Source organism: Strigops habroptila, chromosome 6, assembly GCF_004027225.2.
Source record: "Strigops habroptila isolate Jane chromosome 6, bStrHab1.2.pri, whole genome shotgun sequence".
NCBI lineage: Eukaryota > Metazoa > Chordata > Aves > Psittaciformes > Psittacidae > Strigops > Strigops habroptila.
This window is the reverse complement of record NC_044282.2, coordinates 8,004,034-8,028,205: the sequence shown is the minus strand read 5'-3', so window position 1 is coordinate 8,028,205 and position 24,172 is coordinate 8,004,034. Positions and strand designations below refer to the sequence as shown.

The following is a 24,172-nucleotide window of genomic DNA, read 5'->3' as shown; positions in this document are numbered from 1 at the left end:
ATATCCCCTATAAAGGAAATGGTAATACTGTCTTGCTTCAGAATGTATTGTAAGTATTTCTTTGCTGATGGGTGAAGCAGTTGATTTCTCTCATTTCTACTGACGCTTGCCCCTTCCTTTGTGATGGTTTTTGGACCTCTGCAGTATCACACATTTCCTTATCATGTGGCTGTACAAGTATCTGTATTAGCATGAAGAAAGTGGTGGACTGTTACTGGGAGTCAGCAGGTAGTAAAAGAAGGCTACCTATGGCAACAGCATTACTTAAGCCGGTCTAAGCTGAAAAGTGTTACAAAGATAAATCCATGAGTGTTTGAAAAGCACCAATATACATGATGATTCCTGTAAATAACCCCGAAGAAATCAATGCTTTTCTTCAGAGCAAGATGTGAATATTGTGCAGTAAATAATGCATCACACCACACATTCAAAAAAGATGTGAAAAATAAGTATTGAAGAGATGTTCATTAATTGTGCACCATCTATCTGGCTCACTGCATGAGGCAGGTGTTCCCTTGAAGTGGTCTGTAATTAAAGACTACATCAGTAACACGCAGATGAAGGAGAGTCTGTCTGCCTCCTCATTTCTTGACTTTGGAACCTTAATGACATCCTTTGAATATTGTATATCAGTGTGCCTCTCCCAGTTCTGCTGCCTTAATTAAGTTCCTTGTGAGCTGGAAAACAGTGTCAAAGTGTTTCAATTATTGTTTTCAACAAGGAGCAAGTATTTTAGAAAATGTCATTTTAGGAATTAAAAGCTTTGTATTTTTTCTGATACCCTTCTGAACTGAGAGATGATTAAGAAATTTAGAGGGGAAAAAAGACATTTCCTGCTGATGTACATGTACAATTCCAGTTTCCCTATACTTTCTTTCGAATGAGATTGAGGTAGGATTTGGGGGGGGAAACCAGTTAGCATTATTTACATCTGATCTAATGAAGAGAACACAAAATTTAGCAAAGCTTCCGTTCCTCACTGCACGGAGAATAGGTGACCGTGTAGCGGAGGAGTGTGTGTGGAAAATTTTCGCTTTGAAGGAATCTCAACTGATCCATGTTCCAGTGTGAATTCCAGCATCAAGATTTGAATGCAAATGATTTTATTTTTCTCCTAAGGCAGTTTGACATGCTACAAATATATACGTGTATTTTTTGTTATTTTTTCATAATACTTTTAACTCTTGCTTTTCTTTCCTTGTGCATCCTCCACAGATCGCATTCAATTAGGTAAGACACATTACTCTCCGCGAATACTGCCTCTATGCTTGACAGGTTTTGTTTTATGGAATGTAATGCAGTAACCTCTTTCCTTTCAGTGTCATTATATAGGATAAAAACATATGCTACTTAAACTGTAATGCCTCCTTTTTACAGCATGGTGAGTATAATAAGGAAGGGTCTGGACTAAATGTTTGCCTTGTTCTTGAGTAGATTCGTTTCAAATTCAAACAATGAACACATTCAGAAGATGTTGCTCGGAAAAGCCTATTTATACGTAATCCCATTCTCTCAACCATCTTTTTTTGTCAGAGGTTAGAACATAACAAATGCTCAGTAAAAATTCTACTCAGCCAGCAGAGTTTTATGAAGATTGTATGAAGTATTTAATTACCTCCTCTTCAATAAAGCAAAAGTATATTAGTCATGAAGTGTACATGGTGACTCTTGAGTCCTGGGGAAATTTCCAAGAGTAGGCCAAGCTCTTAACATGATTAAAGGAGTTCTTTATAGAGAGAGCTTGGATTTATTGATGCTGTAAAGCACTTCAGTATATGATGAATTATAAAACAATTTCATGTGTGCTCATAGTGGTCTGGCTTTATGTCAGCTCACCCAGCAGAGGGGCTGAACAGCCCTGAATGCCCTGCAGTCTCTCTGCCCTTGTAGCATCCCCAGTGCACAGGACAGCTCAAGAACAGTTTTTTCTGTTCAGCTAAGTGATCCTAACAGGAACTGTTACTTCACTGAGAGAACATCAAAATGGAGCATAGACTGAGCTTCCTGTCTCACTCTGACATGAAACCAAAATGTAGTATTTAGTGACCTTTGTCATGAAGGATCTCTGTTTTCTGCCTCTGCACTGCTCACAGACATATGTCTTTAAAAAAGCTTAATATTCTAGGCTTCTAGTAAAAGATGTTGTTACTGTTCCTATAACTTCCTTACCTCCTCAGAAATAAAAAGATGAATCCAATAAAATATGCATTTAGTATTCAGATTGTCTGTCACATGCCATCTCTCAGCTGTGCAAATTTAATTTGGCACAATGTAATCTTACTTAAACCTTCATATTTGGAATGTTTTGCTATTAGAAGAGGAGCAGCCTATGCTGACATGCTTCCAAACTCTTGTTCTTGCCTATTTGTCAGGTGTTAAAAGACTAAAATGGTAAGCATGCTTGTTTAATTTAGCTAGGATGGATTTGCTGCACTTGTGAAATGTTTGGGCTAATCTTTTGAAAGTCTTCAAAATGGTGTGAGAAACTGAATATGAAACATTTGCATTGTCTGCTGTTAGATCTCGTCTATCTGAGCTTAGCAGAGCGCTTAAAACATACACAATAGAAAAATAAGATCTCTCTGTCCCACCTGCTTGCCAAATTGCTCTTTCCTCCTTCCTGTTCCCATTTCTGAATCTTTAATCTGGAAAAAAAATAATCCTTTGTGTGGATACGGACACAGTGCTGCTCTGAATTTGCATGGTTCAGAACAAGCACATGTGCTGTTTATATAGAGCTTTCATTTTTTAATACTATAATCATGCTTTGCTTGACTGCAGCCAAATGTTGGTATCCCTCAAAGTAAAGCTCTCGCTGTTCTCAATCAGAGCAGGCTGCAGCTGTCAGTCAACACTGAAAGCAGCCAAGCATGAATTTTTGAAACAATACATGCTCTTGCAGTGCACAGTTTGCTTTCAGTATTCAAATCTAAATGCATTTATGGATGATTCTTACATTTCAAATAAAGATCCATATTCAGAACAGGCTTAGATGCTTCCCAGCAGCAGGGAATAGGTGATGCTATGATAGCAGAGCTGGCTTTGGTGGCTCAGGTGGAAGAACGTGGCTAATGTAGGCCAAGAGGAGAGCCATCTGCAGGGTTAAAGGTGCAAGACAATTTGGGGGATCTTTGAGTGATGCAGAGACTCCATCCTTCATTTGCCAGCCTTCCAATCCTCTTGCTGCTGGGAAGTCTGAGGAGGTAAGTGTTGCAAGGAGGGATGGCCAAGAGCTGTGGAAAACAGCTTTCTAGTCTTGGTAATGTTGAGGTCTGAAGAAGGAGGTGAAACATCCTACAGAGATGGGGACAGCAGCTGCTGCAGCTGACAGAGCAGCATATCTGCCTGAAGAAACCTCTTGTTTAGGTAGCGTAGTGTGCCTATAGTAGGAGCCTATACAAATGGGCGGCCAGCACTGGCTATTTGGGCTGTATACATTGTAAATGCAACAAAAGCAATTGCCTACTTACGTACTGCCTCGAACCAGCTCTGTCTGTGCTCACACGCAAGGTGTACTGCGCTCACCCAGCACAGAGCTTATCATCTGCCACTGTGGAGCGCGGAGGTAGTGCTCTGTTCCTCTGTCACATGTTGCGTGTCTGTAGATAGCCGGGGTCTGCATCATTTAAATGGGTATTGCCAGGAACTGTTTTGCATTGTTGTTTTGAGCCCTATTGCTGATCAGTTGTCATGAGAATGTGGTGGTAAGATCTTCAGTGCTGAGAGTGAGCTGGAATCCACAGGTGAGTGGATGGCAACAAGCTATTGCCATCAGGAGAGGAAGAGTATCAGCAGTCTTAAAAACATGTATATACATTTTAAAATCTAAGTAAAAAAAGAATAAAAATTAGTTATAGTCATATTGCAAACCGGATTTTACAGCTTTTTTTCCTTATCTTTTGCTTTTACCCCACAGTTACTCTATTCGCCATTCCATAAGCATGCCTGCAATGAGGTAATATGTTACCCATATTCTATTTGCTATGGTGGTGTTCGGCTGTGTAATGAGGGGGGATTTGCATACTTCCATCCTGATCCTGCAGGTGTTAGTTGGATAAACAGTCCCACTTCAATCAATTAAGGTTGCTCATGTAGATAAGGGCTGCAGGACAGGCCATCTGTGGAGGGGTTTTTTTTTCCTTTTAATTGTATTAACTATTTAATCTCTTGCACAAGCCTTTGAGTAGATGAAGCAGTTCTGAGATCTATTGGGGTAGTTGATTGTTACCAGGTTTGTATTACTGAGTCTGAAATTCAGTTGTTCTGCTGGTTTTAGAACATCATCCAAAGCCCATTAACGTCAGAGATGCTTTCCACTCCAGCAGGCTTTGGATCATGTTCCTACGGAGGGATTTCATATGAGTGCTTTCATGTTTTAATGGCTATAATCATGCTTTACTTGACTGCAGCCAAATATTGATGTCTGTTCAAGTAAAGCTTCGACTGTTTTCAATAAAATTAGGATCCAGCTTTCTTTTTATCCCCTTGGCCTCTACATATATGAATATCCCCACTCCCTGCAAAGCATGTGGAGAAAACAAATCTCCTAACTACATGACGGATGTTAATTCATCCAACTTCAGCAGGTGGATAGTTTAAGGCAAGCATTCACCAGTGTGACCTGTGGGTCAGATGTAAGTCATAAAACTCAGTTTCTCTCTCCTTTTGACCCTTTTATCACCTATTTAACAGAACAAAAGGTAAATCTGCATGATTTTTCCAACTGGCTTCTGTTTGTCCTTGTCGGAACAGGGTAGCCAGGCCAGTTTGGTTTCAATTATTAGGCAGGTTCTGCTTTTGCAAAATTGAAGCTAAAATATATTCATCCAATTACCATAATTGGATTTGACTGACAGAGCACAAGTGACTGTTCATACCCCATCAGTCGAGAGCCCTGTGCTGCCAGCCAGGCCCCAGTCTGTCCTACTGTTTTTGCCTGTTAAAAACCAGTCAAATTGTGGAGTTATGCCGTTGCATTTGCAACTCACTCTTCATTCCTTCCACTTTCTTTTTCTCCTAGGAATTCTCCGACTTTCAGGTCATTCGAGGAAAAGGTTGAGACCACTGTCACAAGCCTTAAGGTAAAAGTTAGAGGCAATTACGTGGCTGTGTGTGCTAAAGTGTGACAGCTTAGTTGTCCCTATCATTTGTACACTGATTGAACTTGCTGTTCGATCATCAAGAATTTCACAGAACACCAATGGCAAATGAAGGCACTATGCAAAGAAACAGTCTTTCTGTGCTTTGTTACTAAGAAATTACTTCTGCTATCTGCCAAATTAAACAAGTGGTCTCATCCCTGAGCCACCTCCTGCCTCCTAGAGATGTACTCAGCAGGGGCCCCTCATTCAGCTGACGGGAGCTGTCGTGTAGCTCTGGTGTGACTCGCACTACCTATGTGGCTATTAGCACTGAACTCGTCTTTCTTTAATGCAGGTGCGTTTCCTCTCAAATTGCAATGTTTTTTCTGGAATTATTTGCTGTGGGACAGGAAGATCTGATGGCAAAGTTACCAGTTATCACTAATAGCGCTTGTTAAGGACAGTATCACTCAGCAGGACAGAGCAGTGAGCTAATCTTTGCTGCATGGGAAGGCACATTGAAGTGGGGAACAAGAGGGTTTGTCTCCTAATGGTTCTTATTCATCAGATAAAGTCAAGTGTGCTCATAAACTGGCATTTTACTTTGCTGCGATAGAAAGATTCCAACACATTCCAAGTACAGTCTGTCAGTGGACAAGGGCCAGATTATGACCCCTCATTTTAAGGGGAACTGAAAATAGATTTGAAAAATAGCTGAAGGTCAAGGGGTGTTATAACTTGCAAAGCATTAAAAGGTGAGAAAATGGCCTTCCACTTGGGACAGAAGGACATTCCTTCTTAGAGAAAATGAAAATTGCAGCTAGAACTGAAGCAGCAGGTGCACGGGGAAGGTCTGTCTTATCTGTGCCATTGTGAAATTGTACAGTACATAAGATTTTCCAGTCAGTGTCTGAGGAAAGTCGACACAGAGAGTTTGGCTTATGTTTATGTTTCTAAATAAGCATGTCCATCAAAGAATGCAGAGTTGCTCTATGATTTTCAGCTTTTGAGTGTTCACATTTATTTAGCGATAGGCTGTTCTGACAACATGTAAGTCATGGTGGTGTAGGGTAATGTCATCTCCATTGTACTGTGTCAGAAAAGGAAATGTCATCTCAGTTTCACAGGTGGGAGGCAGCATCCCAGGGAAGACTAGGAGCATCCCAAGGAGCTAGGACAGAGCACAGACCTCTAGAGCCCCAGCTTAGTGCCTGTATATGCTTTCCTATTTATTCTTTTCACCTTAGCTGCAAATGTTTTTTATACTCAATCTCACTGTAGGAGAAATCATTCATCCAGTGGGGTGCATCAGCTTGGAAGGTCTGATTTCCTGTCTGTTGCAGTCAAGCATATCACTTGCTTATCCCTTTGTGTTCCTTCTACCCATTTAGATAAGGGATGCAGCTAATTGTAACTCCTGAGGTCTGAAATGGATTTTTGTTTTCCTTTTTCACCACTCACCAGTTGGAAAAGTAAAGTATTTTTGTACCCATTTAGTCATTAAATCTGTTCTTGGGGCTTTCAGTAGCACTTCTAGCTCCTAAGTTTGCTACAAGACTACTCTAGACTCTACAAATCCCTTCCTCCTACATTTAGGCCAACCTGTGAGAAGGGCAGCTTAAAAGCCCTTTGCCTTGATTTGAGGGGTAAAGGACAAATGTGAGTGATATCCTTTCTGCATCAAGGGAGGAGTGTCTGTGTCCAGCCACCTCAGTGTGTCATTCAGAAAGAGGAGAAGTCAATTCAAACCGCACAGCTCTGAAGACCATTTCTTCTCACAGTGAACTGCTTGAGGAGCCTGATCTTGTTTTGCTGGTTAAGGAAAGGTGTTCTTCCAGGAGAGACTATTTGTCATGCCAGTTCTTAGCTGATTGTGTTCGGAGGGCTCTTTGAGCATCCTTTAAGGAATCTTTGATTAAGCAGGACAAAACAAAAAGTTGATGGAGTACACACAGGGGTATTAGCCAGAGGCATTCAGTAAAGTGACTTACACCGTTCTTGTTTTCAGATGGAAGAGTAGGCAGAAAGGCAAATAGAAAATGAAACTGCATTAATGTTTCTGAGGTGTCCAAATTCAGATGCACCTTATTGAGTCATTTAAAACAGTGCGGGAATAGTCTGCTTTCACAATCACTCTGGTCAGTCCAAATCAATTGAGAACTTTAATTGGCAAATAAAAGTCATGAGTTTTGCCATGAAAACATAGTAGTAGCTTTACTAGGCAGTGGCTCCTTTTCAGTGCAAGCTCTGGGCCTCCCAACATTTAACAATGTATGTGTTTTGTATTGCTGTTTGCAAAAACCAGGGATGGACTGATAACTTTCTGGAAGTCAGCACAGCCCATTAGACTGGACACACATTTTTACCTCTGGGAATGGGAACTTTTGATAGCAGTGACTCAAACTGTCAGAGCAAATATCAAACCTACTATTACTACCTTATTTTATTGAACTTTCAAGCTAGGCCAGCTCCTGTGCTAGCTGATGAAACAAAGGATTACATAGGATTAATCCTTTGGAAACCGAGGACATAAAGTTCATTTAATTAAAATAATCTTCTTAAGCATTTAGTGGCTTACAGGCTGGAAAAAAGCCAGCTTGTCCTGCAGCAGTTCTAGGATGGAGTAAAAAGTTTTGCCCCATTTTCAGGCTGGAATCAACTTCAAGCGGGCATATCAGCAAGCTGAACCTCCAAAGAACATTCTCTTAACAAGGCAACCTGGTCAAAAGTGCTTTGTCTCTTCATCACTTAGTCCTGACCATTTCCAGATCTTTGCCTAAAGCTCTGTCTTTGTCAGGAAAACACTTTTTCAGTGATTTAGTCATACTGGGGTTTGGTTTTAATACTTATATTAACAAAGTCAGCAAACTGAAGCATTTTGAAAGTAGATGACCTGTGAGCACATTGTCATTAATTTCATTAATATCATTAATGTAAGTTGATATCTTTTCGTCTCCCCTCCCCACATGACAATGCTGTGGGCAGTTTTATACATACCAGTATCTAGGCAGCTACAAAGTACGTACAGGGAGACAAGCCGCTGGTTTTGTTCTTTGATTACTATATTCTATCTGCTGTCCAAAATCCCAATACAGTTTATGTATTTTGGGAGCAGCTGTATTACTGTTGCTGGTGATGGGCCACTTCACTCAGCAAACAAACCAGTTCATTTCAATACCCATCTTTTATCCAGCCTATGTAGAACTTGAAAAAACAGTGAAACCAGCGTGAGCTACTAATGTAAAGAACCACATTAAGTTTACTGGTAGGATCTGGGATCCTACCTGGGATCTGCTTAGGGACTGGTTCCTTTAGGCATATGTTAAGTGCCACTGGCAGATTTTATGATTGCAGCCTAGAGGAGGAAAGGATTTGCTTTATTTGAATGTTTTTATAACTTTTATTCTAAGGAGAACCCAACCCTGCACGTTCTCTGCCTGCTTTGAACAGTTCCCACCTCTTCATGGCCTTGGGGTGGAATGCAAATGGGACTTGCTACGGTGTGAGCAGAGGAACTTGCTGTTCTTTGTTTGCCATATTTCAGACCAAGGTTGGTGGGACAAGCAACACAGGGGGCAGTTTTGAAGAAGTCCTCAGCTCTACAGCCCATGCCAGCGCTCAGAGCTCTCTTGCTGGCACCCGAGTCCCTGAGAGTGAAGAAGAGCTTCAGTGTTAGATCGCAGCGAACCTGAGCCTCACAGGCCTCTCTTCAGAGACTTGCCCAGCCAGTGAGTTTCAGACCTCTCCCACCACCCAACTTGTGCAACCAGGTTTTGTCAGTTGCCTTCCTGGCCTTGTGCTGGAGAAACTTTTCCTATTTGTATTTTTGATGGGCCATTTTATCATCAGGTACTTCGTACACCATAGAAACCATATGCAAGTCGTTGACTTAAATGCTCTAAATACTATGTTAAGTGACCAAAAGAGTTTTCATTTAACTTCCCTCCAACAATCTCCCAGTCTGTTTCTTATTTTAGTTCACTGTTTTCTGTTGGTTTCCAACTCCCCTCTCAGTGCCACATCAGACAGATGGACCTAGAGCTGCGCAACGATTCCTACTGCCAGCACTAGTCCCTATACCAGCTGCCTACCAGGCATACCAGGTGCCCTTTGCTAAGGAGTGTCTGTACATGATCTATTTCCTAACAGAATTAAAATCACTGATTGTCACTAAAGGTTTTTTCTCCTTCACTGGTACAGCCTGGCGTTGCCCTCCACCCATTAGTCAGCAGAGTTGAGGAAGACAGGAGGAGACACCTAGTAATTCATATGGAAACTGAACTGATCACGAGGTGGTCATTGTAGCTGGAAAAGCTTCAGTTTTAAAATTACCATTGCTTGCTCTCTGGTTTGCTAAGACTTGACAGTATAAGTAAGTTAATTACAAAAGGAGGTGGAGTGGAGGGAACCTCTAATATTTTTGCCTCCATATCTTCCCCTCAAATAATAAGGGAAGGTTTTTATAAGCCTCAGTCAAGACACAGCCTTAAGTGAAAGAATACAAACCCAACACTTGGCTTAAGATGTGCCATAGGTTAGGGCACCCATGCCTTCAGCCCACATTCCAGAGCTGCTAGCATAAAACCTGTTATGACACCCAGGATGAGTAGGTATTTTACTTTTGGTGTCAAATTTTGTCATGCTTCAGCTCCAGGTCATAACCCCACCAACCACATTGCATCTGCTCTATCAGCAGAAGCCAGCCATCTCTCAGCTTGGATCGATTCAGCATGTTTGCTTGCATCCTTTTAACATGGTTTCTAAGAAAAGTGCAGCACACTTGTGACACTCTCTTGCTGTGTAGTGAGCACGTGCCAGTCTGCATGTTGCATTATTCAGTTCACCAGACTGAGATGAGCACGGTAAAGTTTAAACAAGATGGAAAAGAGTCTGGCTACTTTCAAAATGGATGTGGATTTTTAGCATAGCCAAAGCTTCAACTCAGTGTTAGTGAGTTTGACATTACAGACTGCTTAAAATCTTGTGAGAAAAGTTGGCTTTAAGTGATTTTTTTCCCTGCGTGGCTTTTGTTATAGTTTATACAGAGTTGGAAGTCCTTTTGTAATGTTCTACTGGACATGACATAAGTTAACTTTGGACATTTATATCAAATGCCTCTTTAGTGTGATTTTTAGCATGGAAGCAAATCTAATTAGTATTTTGTAGTTTAGATTTCTTGTGACAATTTGCTAGCTTATTTTAAGTGGGTTTGTGCATACACATGAATTTATTTAACTAAAGAAGATACTCCTGGTCAATTTTGTGTAAATCAAGTTATTGATAGTCTTATTAAAAATAAATTTCTCTCTTACTTTACACTTTGTGATGTTTTTTCTTTCCAATTCTGTGTCTCTACCAGTATTACTTACTTACGTCTCTAAGCACTGCAATTTACCTTGATACTCTGTGGTGACATAGCAAAACCTCATCTGCCATTCCTCCATTTCCGGCCCTGAAATTCCCCATAGAAATACGTCATCTAAGTTTTGAAAATGTTGAGGTTCAAAGGAGAAAAATAATTGTTCAATAAAAGTGAAGCACAGGGTAGAAAACATCTTCTAGGTCTATGACCTTCTTCTGAGCAGGCCCAGCAGCCGAATCAAGGTTAAAAGACGGAGTCCAAGGACTGTCACCTTTTTCAGGACACCAGTTTAGACCTCATTTTATTTATGTGTTTATGTATGTATATACATATACACATAGACAAATGCTTATGGAAAAGCAGTAAATTGCTTTCAACTACATTCAGCAAGAGCATAATTCAAAAAGCTTGTGTAGGAGGTAGGTTGGCCAGACAAGCTTCTCTTCCACAGCAGTCCTTAAACATTATTGTCACTACAGCAGCTGCCACTATGTGTAAGGTTGATGCTGATATGAATAGATCAGGAGAGGAGGTGTTTTCCTCTCACAGGTGACATGTCCAGGGCTTGGTACACTTCTACATGTGAACAGTGCATTTCACACCACCTGAAGCCTCACTATCAACCTGCCGTCATGGCTCATGTTTTCTTCTCCAGCCTTTTTCCAGCTTTTCCAGCTCCCTATTTCTATTAAAATGCAGTGCCCAAACTAACATAGGATTGCAGCTGCAGCAAGTAGACAGGAATGCAATTGTACATGAAGTACCTGCTGGATTTCTTCAAACAAAACCAAACCCAACTCACACTCAAGCCGTGTCTTTGTGTTCCAGGCTGGTATTTATCTTCCTTGCACCACTGTGCTGCTGGCTGGGGCCCAGCACGCCATCCTCCCCCTGGATCCCCTGCAGAGCAGCACATTGCCAGCCAGTAAAGCCTCCTGCAGCACTGGAGGAACAGACTGGTCCTGCTGGGGTAGCACACATGCTGTGTGGCTGTCAAACACCTCTTTTAAGGCCACCTTTCTCGTTTGTTCTCAGTTCTGTCTTCTAATGCATCTGTGGCTCTTTCATGCCTGGCATTCAGTGCAAACTAATGGTGAATATGATTTGTATGCCTCTCGGTGGAATAAAACCACTAAAGGTTCATAAGCCCCACTCCATCACCCCTGTGGTATACCAACCACCCACTGATAACCACTAATCAATTTTCTATTGCTCAGTAAAGCCTGTTCTTCTGGGGTTCCCACAGAGCACAACTGCTGCCTTGTGGGGTTTCCCGTGCAGAGCGGGCACCCCACATCTCAGCTGGGCCAACATGCTCTGCAGATTCTGTGCACAGCACCAGCCACCAAGGCAAGAGCTCCCAGCAGCTCTGCACCAGCTGCAGAACGCAGCACAAGCTTGGGGCAGGCCCCTAATGTTTGTGTAAGGGAGACATTTCCCAAGTCATGGTGCCTGAAGGTGTGTGCTTAGCTACATTACCTACCTTTAAAGGGGATGGCAACTGAATTTAGTTTTATGCTGCCCCATTTGACATGTGGCTGAAGTCAGAGAAGCTAGCTCCGGGTCTTCACCAGGTCATTTTTCCAGGTGCAAGCTTTCCTTATCTAGTAACTGTGGCATCACCCTAGCCTCCAGCCGCACATATGACACAACAGCGAGTAGCACAGACACTGGACTCTGTGCTACTAACTACTATCATTTACCACTGGTGGTAAATAATGGCATTTACCACCACCACAGCTTTACTTGACAACCATACGGTACTTTTACATTAGTGTTATTACTTCCACTAAAAACTGTCACAGCACAATCAGTAACAGCCCAAACAGGGGCAGCCAGCATTACACGGGTGTTCAGGCTTTTGCATTAGACTGCACAAGCTCAAAATATTGCTCCCGACCTTGCTTATTCTGTGATTATCAAATACCTGTGAAAGAGTCTCTAGAACTGCCAATCTGGGGTGAGGGGTGTCAGGAATACTGGCCTTCCAGAAACAGGAGCACCTTTCCCTGATACAACACATGAACAGTGGAAAAAAAGCATGAAACAATAAGCATTGAGAACATTAATTGATATTACCAGGTTTATCCACCATCACTTCTTAAGGCTTATGCACTCCAAAGAAATCTCATCGCTAAGTCTGGCTCTGTCAAGAGCTTCTAGAGAAACGTGCTTATTGGTCTCACTTCTGTGTACTGCAATGAACAAATATTATCCCATCTGATACAGATGGAACACTTAAATCCAGACACACTGAGGAGTCACAGAACAAGACTGCCTGTCCCAGTCAGTGCATTACAGGAATAGATTAGGTTGCAATTGGCTAATTTTTAAACTTACCTGAAATTCCCCAGTGCAGAATCTATTTGTAACTAAGACTGCATCAATCAGAAGTTACGCACGGTCTCTGACACAAACTCTGCCCCAGGAGGTAACCATTGTACCTGCTCCTACCTAAGTGGTCCTGGGATTCTCAGCAGTAAATGGAAAAAAAAATAAAGAAATCTGCTGGAAGAATTAGCAATTAGGAGGAAAGGTAACACATGGAATATAAAACAAAGTATTTATTATAGCTACAGTGTTTAGGAATGCCTCAGGAATGGGGAGGAGATGTAGCAGCTACTTTTTTATTCCTTTCTGTGTTGATCAGAGATACAAGCTGGAGTATTTCAGGGTGAACAAACTTCCCTGCAAAACAGAAGAAAGGGAAAGTTAGTTAAAAATGTTCTCATTTTCCTGTGTGCAAAAGGGTGGCAGTGAAATGTCAGCAGTGACATTGCTTTAGGCTCAGAATAAATGTCAAATTATTCTTTAAAAAGAGAGTACTCTCAGTTTAATCCAGCTACGGAATAACTAAGAGTAGTTACAGTCCTTCTGCACCCAAAAACTTATAAAAATACTCTGTGCTCTGTTAAGACCCTTAAGAGCTGACAAGGGGATGTACCCTGACCAAGACAACCCCATACTGTGTATCCTGCTACAGGAAACCACCCCAGTTACAGGTGCCCTTAGGGTGTGTGCTGCAGGTTCTACTGAGACACCACTCGGTTTAAGTTACTGAATTCTGGCAGGAGGGCAAAGATGTCAGTTATAAAATTAATTACTCCGGCTTTGTTGATGTTGTTCTTTTTTCCCTTCTTCCCTAATCAAATTAATGCATTTTTCAGAGAGCTTATTATTTCTGAGGAGTCACCAAGGTACAAATGGGACTTGTCCCAGACTGGCTGGTGACTACTATCTGTCCCTAGTTTTTTGCCAGGACAGGATGACTTGGAGCCAGTCCTCTTCTGGTGTTCAACTCCCTTGCTAACACAGTGAAGATTACTTTACCTGTTTTTCCTTTCAACTGTCAGTTTCTTTTGAGAAGGATGAAAAGCAGTGGATAGAATAAAAAGTGATACGTTTGCACCTAAAACATTTCACTGAGCTGCTTCTCACATGGACCTCAGGCAGGCCACGCAAGACTACAGCTCATGCAGGGATAACAAGTTCATTGGTTCATGAAACACCAACAAAGCAGAAACAAGCACATCGGTGAAGCCTGCAGCCTCCTTTATATCCCCTTCTGGTGTTACAGGTTGATCCTTAAACGCATGCGAGTGTAGCAAAAGCTGAGCCTCTCTAGGTAAAGAGTGATGTAAAAGGAACTTGGCATAAATGAAATTCAGGTTCAATACCTCCAGAGAAAAGTAAGGTATTTTCACTCCGCATGAAGTTACCCCAAAAGTGTTTAAGGTACTTGAGCAATGAGTAAAATAACCAGCTCTCACTTGCTGTGAACATCTATCTGAAAAAAGGCAATTTGTAGATTTCAATTACAAAGGAAAAAGAAAAAACAACCCAAAAAAGCCCAAATGTCATACCAGCAGTTGAATTGTAAAAATCCTGCAGTCTGCCAGGTGTGTTTTCCAACTCTTCATATTCAAATGCTTGCAGTATCATCTCACACTGATCCAACTGCTTTACAAACTTGGCTTCTGCAGTACTCTGGTTTTCATATTCCTGAACAGATTTGTAGTTATGAGACAAAAAAATTTGATGTTCTGAAACAGAGTATTAGAAGCTCTTTATATATCTAGAATCTTCTACATCAGTACAAGCCGCTCCATAAATATTCATGATAGTTACGTCTTTCTAAGATTGCTTTTTAAGACTACCTTCACCCACTTGCAAAACACTTGAAATAAGTATGTGCCGAATTTCGATTCAATGTAATAGGACTTAAGAACATGATTCTTCCACGTGTTCTAAGTCTAAACATACCAAGCATTTTAGCTGAATCAGGGATGACATGGAGACAACCTTACACAATACGTAAGTTCAATAACAGGTTCCATTTAACAACAGTTTCATAGAAAGACCTTTTCAGGCCAGGCTAAGGCCACCAAACACCACGGTGTGTGCCTATGCATTACCATTACTGGGTTTTAAGACCTGTTTTGCACTTTTCTCCACTACTTGCTGGTTTGACGAGTTGTTCTTTACATTTCTCCTGTCGCTCCTTTTTATCTCTTTGGTCTAATCTGTCTGAGCTGCTTATGTCTTTGTGTCTTTCCTAGAAGATAGGGAGGGCATTTGTTAAGGGGTTTCCTCCCCTTCAGGCTTTAAGTCCTTTAATCTCTCTGCTATCTTTTCCCTCTCTGCAGTCATCATCAGTATGAATATTATGTATTCACATTTCTAGACAACTTGAACAGTTTTGCTGTCATTTGCTTCCTGTGATGGCTGCAGACAGGTCTGCCATTTCAATTTCTCTTTTCTAAATCTACTGCATTTTCTCGATCTCTCATCAGCTGTTCTTCTCTTGACTCCCAAAACCAACCACAGGAAAAGGCTTCTTTCTGTGCAGCTACCATCACCTTGATACCTTCAGCAGGTCTGATCCCATCCATCACCACCACCAGTAATCAGACCAGAGGCTGATTAACCACCACTAACCACAGCAGGCCCATCTGTGCTTCCAGAGCCACGCAGCCATTCTGCAGGCAAGAGCAGCACAACTGCAGAAGAGCTGTTCCTGCTGACCAAAGCACGCGGCATTTCTTTCTGCACCTTAAGACAACAACTGTGGGTGTGGGTGTCATTCACAGTGGCAAGATCCTGGGTTGTAATTCCAGCACAGCGATGCTCAGATAAGTGTGACTGACTGCTATTAGGAGCCTGTTCTTATGCTTATTGCTTTACACTTGAAAGTCAGAAATCCAGATTTTGACAGCCATGATTGATTCATATACCACTCTATTTGGATTTGAATGATGCTTTACATTTTCAAATACATTTCCATCGTTGTTCCAGTAATCAATTTCATTTCTACGTTTTAAACTCCTTTTCCTCCTTTCAATCTGAGCTTTGCCTTATCTTTAAATTGTTTAAATACTACTACTTATTTTCTTCAATCTATTTAATACTTCTTTTTTTGGTCCACCGAAAAGAAAAAAACCTCTTGGCACCACTACAAAGGAGAGCTTTAAGAAAAAAACTATGGCTGTTTGCCTATAAAGGTCTATCCCACCTCCAGCAATTAATTGGGAGTATCAATCTGTTATCAACCTCTTTGTGCCATACAACCCACCAGATCTTTTTCATGCCTCAGCTCACATTAACCTCAAGAAATAGCAGCTATTATATGTGCTACTGTGCAGAGTGCTGAACTAAACACTTACTGTTTCCTCCCTGCAGGTGTCTAAGAGTGCAAAATAACAGTACACTTTGGAAAAACAGTAACTGGTCTCTCAAACACCAGCCTGTCTTTTAAAAATTACTCCTCTGCTTTTTGCTCTTGAACACAAAAAAGCAGGACAGGGCTCAAACGTGCTGATTCTTTTTCGTTGATGTTTTTTAAAAAATATTCTGGATAAATTTATCAAGTGAAAATATACTGGAGGCATCTTTCTGCCACCTTTCTCCCCTCCAGTAGGCCTGCAGAGGGCCCATCAATACACTCCAAAGCAATAGACCTTGTAAGGCTGAAAGAGAAAGAGGGGGCAGAGACAAAGCTGAAAGGGAAATGGGCGCAGAGAGGTGGGCAGAGCAGTGTAGGAACTTGGTAAGAGTGTCAGCAGATCCTGTCCCAGCCACTGTTCAGCTCTGGGCCACAACTTTCTTCACTCACAAAAAGAAATCAGAGGGAAATGCCCCTGGCCAGCTGAGAGCAGAGTATTGCACCAACTGATCAAAGGCTTCTGTTTTCTGCAGTTTTGATTCCTTTTTTTACGCACCACCTAGTTGTTCCACTTAAAATAAGACCAGAGGGACTATATGTGAATATTAGATTTTTGGGTTACGCTTGCTGTTATATGGGTTACACTCATAGTGCTGCATTAGAGACTCAACGCCAATAAATTATCCTGAAGGTAGAAACAAAGAACAAATGATCAAAAGTGTGCATATGTTAACTTATGGTTAATGAGAATGATAAAAAGCCAACGTGCTGAAGAACTAACTGCACACTGAACCAGCTCTGTACAATCAGAAGAGCAGACTGAGGCAAAGGAAAACAACATATGCAAAAAAAAAAGTCCTGTAGGATTAATCTTATCAAAACCTCCTTGTCCTCAATTGTAACAGCTTCCCAAAGGAGGAAAAAAACCAGTGCTCACTAAACAAATGCACACCCATTATTTCCCAGATCTGGTTATGCTGATTTACCCCCTATACCTTGAATGGCAACACCGAAAACCCATCCCCATTGCCAGTTTCACCACAACTAGAAAAAGAAGAACCACACCCCAACAAACAGGGTGCTGGAACAAAAGGCAGAAATTGGCTGCAAATATCTGAAATTTAATAATAGTCCAAGTGAAAAACTAAGAATATCAGCATAAAATACAGTTTCAGGTCACAGTGTCCAAGAAACATATAATGCTTTGTTTGCAACAACAAGAGATCATAGATACATTTGTCCTCATACAACCGTATGCCAGGAGAACACTAAGCACAATAATTATCATCTTGAATTGTTTGGAGATAATCTAATCATCCCTGGTTTTCAAGTGTAAAGATCTTAATTAACAGCATGAGTTCAAATCAAAAAGTTAAATCACCTTCAAATACAGAAGATACTTCTTAGAACAAACATTTTAAGGTACCCAAGACCAGTGAGCAACTGGTGCTGTTTGTAGAAATGCACTCTTCTGTGTCAGTACCCCATATTTAAGTTTAAACGAGAAGTTACTACTAAATATTTTAGCTTAATGAGCTGTACAATAACAGAATGGAAGACACATAAATTATTATTTGCATAAAAAGCAGAAAATACTCCACGGCATCATCAGCTCCCATTATTTTTTTCTGTATTAAAAGATCGTGAGCTACAAATGGCTCGATGTGAACTAAAGAGGTAAGGTAATAAGAAAACTGATTTATATCCAAGAGGGCTGGACGTAGAGGACAAATCCTTCCTTCTGTTGTACAAACAAAGTCCTGGACGGGTCCATCTGGAACTTTGGAAAGCCAAAGGCAGAACCTGTTTATTTTACCAAAGTTCGGGATTTTTGTTTCAAGAGGATTCCAAAGTGACCTTGACTCATACTATTAGCTTTACATCCCAAGCAAATGAATCTGTGTTGCTTGAGGTCAAAATAAGAGATAACACCATTTCAGAGGTGAACAGGAAGAGGCCAAGGGGTCACTTAATTTCAGGATTAAAAGAATGCAAACTTACTTCCCAGAGTTCATAGATTTCTTTTCCGATGTCCTCTGGTAGAAGCTGGGTCAGTTGTCGCATAGCTGCCTGGAGAGAAAAAAGTAAAAATAAAAAGCCATTTCTATTTATCCTTTTTTTGAGCAAGCATATCATTATTTTTTTTTCCCCTCAAGAATTAACTACTTGTTACCAAGGTTGTAGAAACACACATTGTACAGTATATTATTGTATTTGGTTTGCATGGCCAGGTTTTGGTAGAGTGGGGGATACCCGGAAGGCTTCTGTAAGAAGCTGCTAGAAGCTTCCCCAACAGAGCCAATGCCAGATGCCTCCAAGATGGACCCACTGCTGGCCAAGGCCAAGCCCATCAGTGTTGTCCCTCCAGGATAACATATTTAAAAGGGGGAAAAGTTACTCTGCAGAAGCAATTGTAGCCAGAGAGAGGAGTGAGAGTATGTAAGAGAAACAGCTCTGCAGACCCCAGGGTCAGTGCAGAAGGAGGGCAGGAGGTGCTCCAGGCACAGGAGCAGAGATTCCCCTGCAGCCCATGGAGGTCACATAGTGGAGCACATCTCCACCTGCAGCCCATGGAGGACCCCACACCAGAGCATGGGGATGCCCAAAGGAGGCTGTGACCCTGTGGGAAGCCCTCGTTGGAGCAGGCTCCTGGCAGGACCTGTGGCCCATGGAGAGAGGCAGGAGCCCACGCTGGAGCAGGTTTGCTGGCAGGACTTGTGACCCCATGGGGGACCCACGCTGGAGCAGCCTGTTCCTGAAGGGCTGCACCCCATGAAGGAACCGATGCTGGAGCAGTGCATGAAGAACTGCAGCCTGTGGGAAAGACTCACACTGGAGAACCCCCTGCACCAATGGGAGAGAGGAAGTGAAGAATTCAGGAGGAAAGTTAAGCCTGAGAATAAAGGAGGCAGGGGGAAAACGAGGTGTTTTAAGATTTGGTTTTATTACTCATTTTCCTACTCTGATTTGATTGGTAATAAATTCAGTTCTCCAGCTTGAGTCAGTTTTGCTTATGATGGTAACTGCTGAGTGATCTCTTCCTGTCCTCATCTTGCCCATGAGCCTTTTGTTGCATTCTCTCTCCCCTGTCCAGCTGAGGAGGAGTGACAGAGCAGCTTTGGTGGGCACCTGGAGTCCAGCCAGGGTCAGCCCACCACAATTATTCTGAAGCGCACATGTGCACAAACCCGCCAAAGAAACAGCAGGACCACTCAGTGAAGAATCTTTTCTGGGAGCCGCTTAAGTAAGTTGTTAGAGAGATAGTCTACAACACAAGAAAAAGCCTGAAAGTGTATCCAGTATCTTCAAGAGTCCAGAAAGAAGCCCACAGCAAAGCAGGCAAGCCAGGGAACTGCTGTCAGTTACTACCTCAGCCTCCCAGATTTAACTAGTGGAGGCAACATTTGAACTCAATAGGTTATGGGTGCAGTGTTGACAAGCAACTGCCCCCTCCCAGTCAAGTAGCACAGTTCCACTAGCAGGAACAGCTACTGACTGTCAGGCAATGCAATAGAAGCCTTTAAAAATCTCCAATTTTGAAAAACAGGAAAAAGAAAAAAATCCATTTAATATGCTGCAGCAATAAAACACAGTGCTCCCAGACTGAGTCACCATTTGTTCAACAACAAAAATCCTGCTACAAGGTCTAATGGTATCAAGCTGATGGTATTAGCAAGCAGAAACTGTTCTGCATGCTCTTCGTGCTCTCCCAGCTGATCAGTCTCATTTCTGTGCTATTTCTACTCTTTTCCTAGTAAGATTAAGGGCTGCTTCTGAAACAATTGACATCACAGGCAAGTCAAAGATTTTGTGCCACGATTAGTTCTACGCTTCAAATACAAGGTACAGTTTCACAATATAGCTGAACTGAATCAGCTGCTCCCCACTACTGAAGCATCAAAGTCTTGGTGCTTTCCACCTCCTTCCAGCTCTGGAGCTCATCAGATTTCAAGGTTATCAGGCCAAAATGACTGTTCAAGTTCTTTTTCTGCTGCCTTAGCCTTGGTGAGACTAGCTGATTAAACTTACTGCATGAGCAGCAAACTTCAGAACCAGCTCAATGCCAGCTGTAGAGCAAAGGGGAAAAAAAGAACTCTGCAGAAAAAGCAGCATACTGGTAATTCAGCTCAAGCCACCTCCTGAAATGGTTACCTTTGGTAAATACCAAAGTGTTTCAGAGTCAGCCTAAATGTTGAATACTCGACCATCCTTCCCACAAAGTCAACAGCAAAGTCCTCACTGAGTGAAATGGGAACAGAAGTAGCTGCAAATATTTAAGAAAACTTCTTAAACACACTTAGGCATCAAAATATCTTTTTTGTTGCCTAAATACAAGTGAGAATTACCTCTAGGCAAAGTTGAAGCTTGATCCTTGCTGACAAAATAAACTTTGGGGGCTTCCAGAAAAGAGGGGTTATTTTGTTTGTTTGTTCAGTGTGAGAACACAGTAGAAAATAAATTGGGAGGAGGGAACCCAAACCAAAAAAGCCCAAACCAAAATCACAGTCAGCAAAGATAGTACTTCAAGAACACCAAATACCCCTTTGATCTTTAATTTCCAACTTCTTAGCAAAGAGGTTATTCCTGGAGTTCATCATAGGCTCCCGAACCCCAGGTTTTAAACACATAAGCCAGAGGAGGCCTGCCCAAGGACCAGGCTCCCCGAGGCTCTGAGGGATGCTTCACACAGCCGCTCGCAGGCCAAGTGAAGCACCACCCGCAGCAGCAGGTGCCCTCCTCAGCCTCAGGGCTGCCACCCCTGCCCTCCTCCAGCAAGCGGAGGAGAAATAAGGTAAGACAGAAGTGGTGGTGGTGGTGGTGAAATAATAAATGAAGCGTTTTTTACACTCTTTGAAGAGCTAACTGCAGCCTCTGAAGTTTCTGAGGCATCACGTTGCCCTCTAGCTGCGGCTGGAGGAGTAGTTCCCATTTTCTTCAAATAACACAACCAACCAGAAATGACAAACCAACAGTTTGTGTATGTACAAAGCTAAACATAAAATAACTTTAGGCATGCTGCACTCAAAGTCTCATGACAAAAAGAAAGACATCTGTGTCTGGAGTCCTGTGCAAATGGTTTAAATAAAGTCCCTGTCACACATGATCTGGCACCATGCAAATGATCCACTATAAACTGCCATCCACATTCTTCAGTGCACCTACTCCCTGTTCCCTACCTCTTGGTAAGGCTGGTCAACATGACTAATTCAGGTTACCAAAAATCCAGCCAGCTCAGGAATAAATGGCCAACATGAAGGTTAGTTCAAATGTTCTTCTTCCTTAACTTTGTACTTGGTGACGTTACACATATGGAAATCACAAGGAGTTGAAAACTTTGGTTGTCTGTGGCACGCTTGTCTGTGCCAGTGACAATATTATGTTGCTTAGAGGGTCCTTTCACCACCACCACCACATTAAAAACATGCAGAACACTTCACAGATGTGGCTTTACACCTTATGCACATACCTCTTCTCTCCTGTGTTTCTCCTCCTTTGAGATATTATCTGCAGGAGCAATGTCTCCAACAATGCATTCAGCCATATCGTGGACCAAAGCTAATCGTATGCTTCTGGCAAGAAGCAAAGACAGAATAGTTAGGTTTTTCAGCATTTTAAGTTGCATCTTGTTATTCATAAAGCTAAGAGACTACAAAATTTATCCCCTTCAAATACTTCACAGGTTGTTTATGTTTTGCGGGTCTTTTGGGGAGGTTGTTTTGGGTTTTTTAAACTTTACATAACATTTTTCACTTCTTCGCTACAAGGGCTTCCATCTAGACACGACTGTAATCCCTCATTTCTAGATACTGCTGCTTCTAAATGTAGATTTAAGTATAAATACCCTTTGTACAAGAGCATAGCATTCAAAAGTAATCTACTTAGCTTTTGCATGTTTGGCTTTCGGAGATGTTATGACGACTAACTACATTCTATACTTCATATTATTCCTGCAACAAGCAGAAGGTAATCTGATGGGAGCCATCCTGAATTTAGTATATAATCTGACACTCACAGCTCTGTAGCTATGCCAGTGTGCAGCAGAATACTTACAACAGCATTCAGGTCAGCTTCAGGAGGGACAAAGTAAGTGTGATCCCATCCTAGACTTGATAACTCATTCAACAATGACCATTCTCTGCTATGTCAGATGATTGCTCAGGCTTCTTACTGCTGTTAAAATCCACACGATATACGATTTTACCTTTGCTGTCTGTTGCTTCAAGCTGTGTTTGAACTGAGTGTCTTCAGCTCGCTTACTTACAGCTTAAGAGAAGGCCAGTCCAGAGCCTCTGCACTAAAAAGTTGCCTCAGCACCGCAGTTTGGCAGTAAAAGTTTTTAGCCCCTTTCAGCTCTCCAGGTAAACAGCACCCTTCCCAAAGGATGGAGGAAAGAGAAGAGAGGAAAGGATTTCAAACTCCTTCAGTATGTTTTAAAAGCCCTTCCTCAGGATGAAGCTATTTTCAGCATTTTGGCTGCAGCTCATCCACAGCGTTAACATATGATCACAATAACGAGAGACCACCTCACCTGTCCTTGTTAAGGCTTTTGTCTTCAGCCACCAAAGCCATCACTGCCATTCTGTACATATGATCGGCTACGCTCTCTGGCTTTGCCACGTTCCTGTACACCCATCCTGTCCGCGGTACTCTCTGCACAAGGAGAGTGTCACAGCAACATGAACTCAGGTTTTGGGGGATTTCACCCCACCGCGACCTCCATGCTCCAGTGAGCTTTGATGCCTCCGGGAAACACCTGCCCAAGCGCCAGGCTCCGACGGGATGCCTTTACACAGCTGCTCACAGGCGAGGCGAACGCACCAGCACCGCCCGCAGCAGCAGGCGCCCTCCTCAGCCTCACGGTGCCTCACGGCACCGGGCCACCCCTGCCCTCCTCCGGCCAGCACCGGGGCCGGCCGTCCCCGCTCCGCAGGCGCCGCGGTGGGCCGCCACTCACACCCCGCAGGCCCCGTCTCTCCGCCGGCCACCCCGCTACCGGGCCCCGGAGGCCGGGTCGGGCGCCGCCGACCACCCGTGTCTCTGCTCCCACCGCGGTGACCGCTGGGGAAACCCGCCCGAGGCCCCCGCCCCGCCAGCCACCGCAGCCGCCGGGCCCGAGGCGGGCCTTGCTGCTCCCGAGGGCCCCGCGCTCACCTTGAGCTGCCCCAGCAGCCGCAGGAAGGGCAGCAGGCCGCTGCCACCGCCACTAGCCGCCGCCATGAGGCCACTACCGCGGCCGGCCCGGGCGAGCGGCAGCTCTGGGCGGTGCCGGGGAACGGAAGGGAAAGGAGCGGCTGGGCGGGCCGGGTGCGCAGCGAGGCGCCGCCAGCTGGCGCTTCCTGGGGTTGTTGGGGGAAAGGGTGTCTGTGGGTGCTAGGTGCATGGCGCAGCCGTGTTCACAGCGCTCTGGCTCCTCAGGGATTGATTAACCACAAGCAATGCTGTAATGAGAATGACTCAGACTGTTACCGCAACGAGACAAGTAGCAGGAGGAGCCAGGGGAAAGAAAATGGGAAAGAAAAGAAGGGAAGGGGAAAGGAGGGGGAAGGAGAAGTGAAGGGGCGGGGCAGGGCAGGGCAGTGTCCTCTCGTGGAACGCAGAAGAGAAGGGGGAGATGTTCCTGGTGTGAGGCGGTCACATAGGGAGGAGTAGCTCGTACTTTAATCAAAACTGATCATATCCATGACCTTTCGCATACTTTAAAAAACCCAAACAAACCCACCAATGGTAAATAGTGTAAGCTCACATAATTATTCAGAGATGAGATGTTAATTATTACAGTTGCTGCACTCAGAGTTTTAAATTCCTTTGGACTCTGGCTACAGACACTTCCATCACTTCTACAAGTGGAATAAGTAACACACTGAATTACTTTAGAGTTGGTGGATTTTCAAAATGCATTGCATTTCTTTGCTATTTCTTTATTGCTAATAGCAGATTGAAGCCTTTGTGTTCAGAAAAGAACATCTGCAGTTTGCCAGATATCAACAGATGGCAGAGTTTTTATTTTTGCTCATGTGCATACTCAGACATGCTCTCAAATTAATAATAAAGCCCATACAACAGTTT

The 24,172-nt window shown here is 42.9% G+C and overlaps 2 protein-coding genes across 8 annotated transcripts in view; one reads left to right on the top strand and one right to left on the bottom strand.

Annotated features, from left to right (window-relative positions):
- Positions 1–10,397, top strand: part of TPD52L1 (TPD52 like 1) — a 52,293-nt gene extending 41,896 nt beyond the window's left edge. For 4 of the 6 annotated variants that reach the window (XM_030489953.1, XM_030489948.1, XM_030489950.1 and 1 more), the window contains exons 5-8: positions 1,216–1,230; positions 3,917–3,955; positions 5,021–5,081; positions 8,626–10,397. In XM_030489953.1, the coding sequence (XP_030345813.1) occupies positions 1,216–1,230; positions 3,917–3,955; positions 5,021–5,081; positions 8,626–8,757 (247 nt within the window). In that variant the 3' untranslated portion in view covers positions 8,758–10,397. The remainder of the gene's footprint in view (positions 1–1,215; positions 1,231–3,916; positions 3,956–5,020; positions 5,082–8,625) is intronic. The other 2 variants (XM_030489949.1, XM_030489952.1) reach the window with 1 other exon arrangement.
- A 2,592-nt stretch (positions 10,398–12,989) lies between these two features.
- Positions 12,990–23,600, bottom strand: HDDC2 (HD domain containing 2). 2 transcript variants are annotated; one of them, XM_030489954.1, is made up of 6 exons: positions 23,258–23,600; positions 22,635–22,756; positions 21,573–21,675; positions 18,107–18,175; positions 14,307–14,445; positions 12,990–13,131 (listed from the first exon to the last, which is right to left on the bottom strand). In XM_030489954.1, exons 1-6 carry the CDS (start codon positions 23,321–23,323, stop codon positions 13,037–13,039), a joined length of 594 nt encoding a protein of 197 aa, XP_030345814.1. In that variant the 5' UTR covers positions 23,324–23,600; the 3' UTR covers positions 12,990–13,036. The 2 variants fall into 2 exon arrangements, with proteins under 2 accessions (XP_030345814.1, XP_030345815.1); XM_030489955.1 differs by having other exon boundaries at positions 12,995–13,131; positions 21,573–21,672; positions 23,258–23,521.
- Positions 23,601–24,172: the final 572 nt, after the last annotated feature.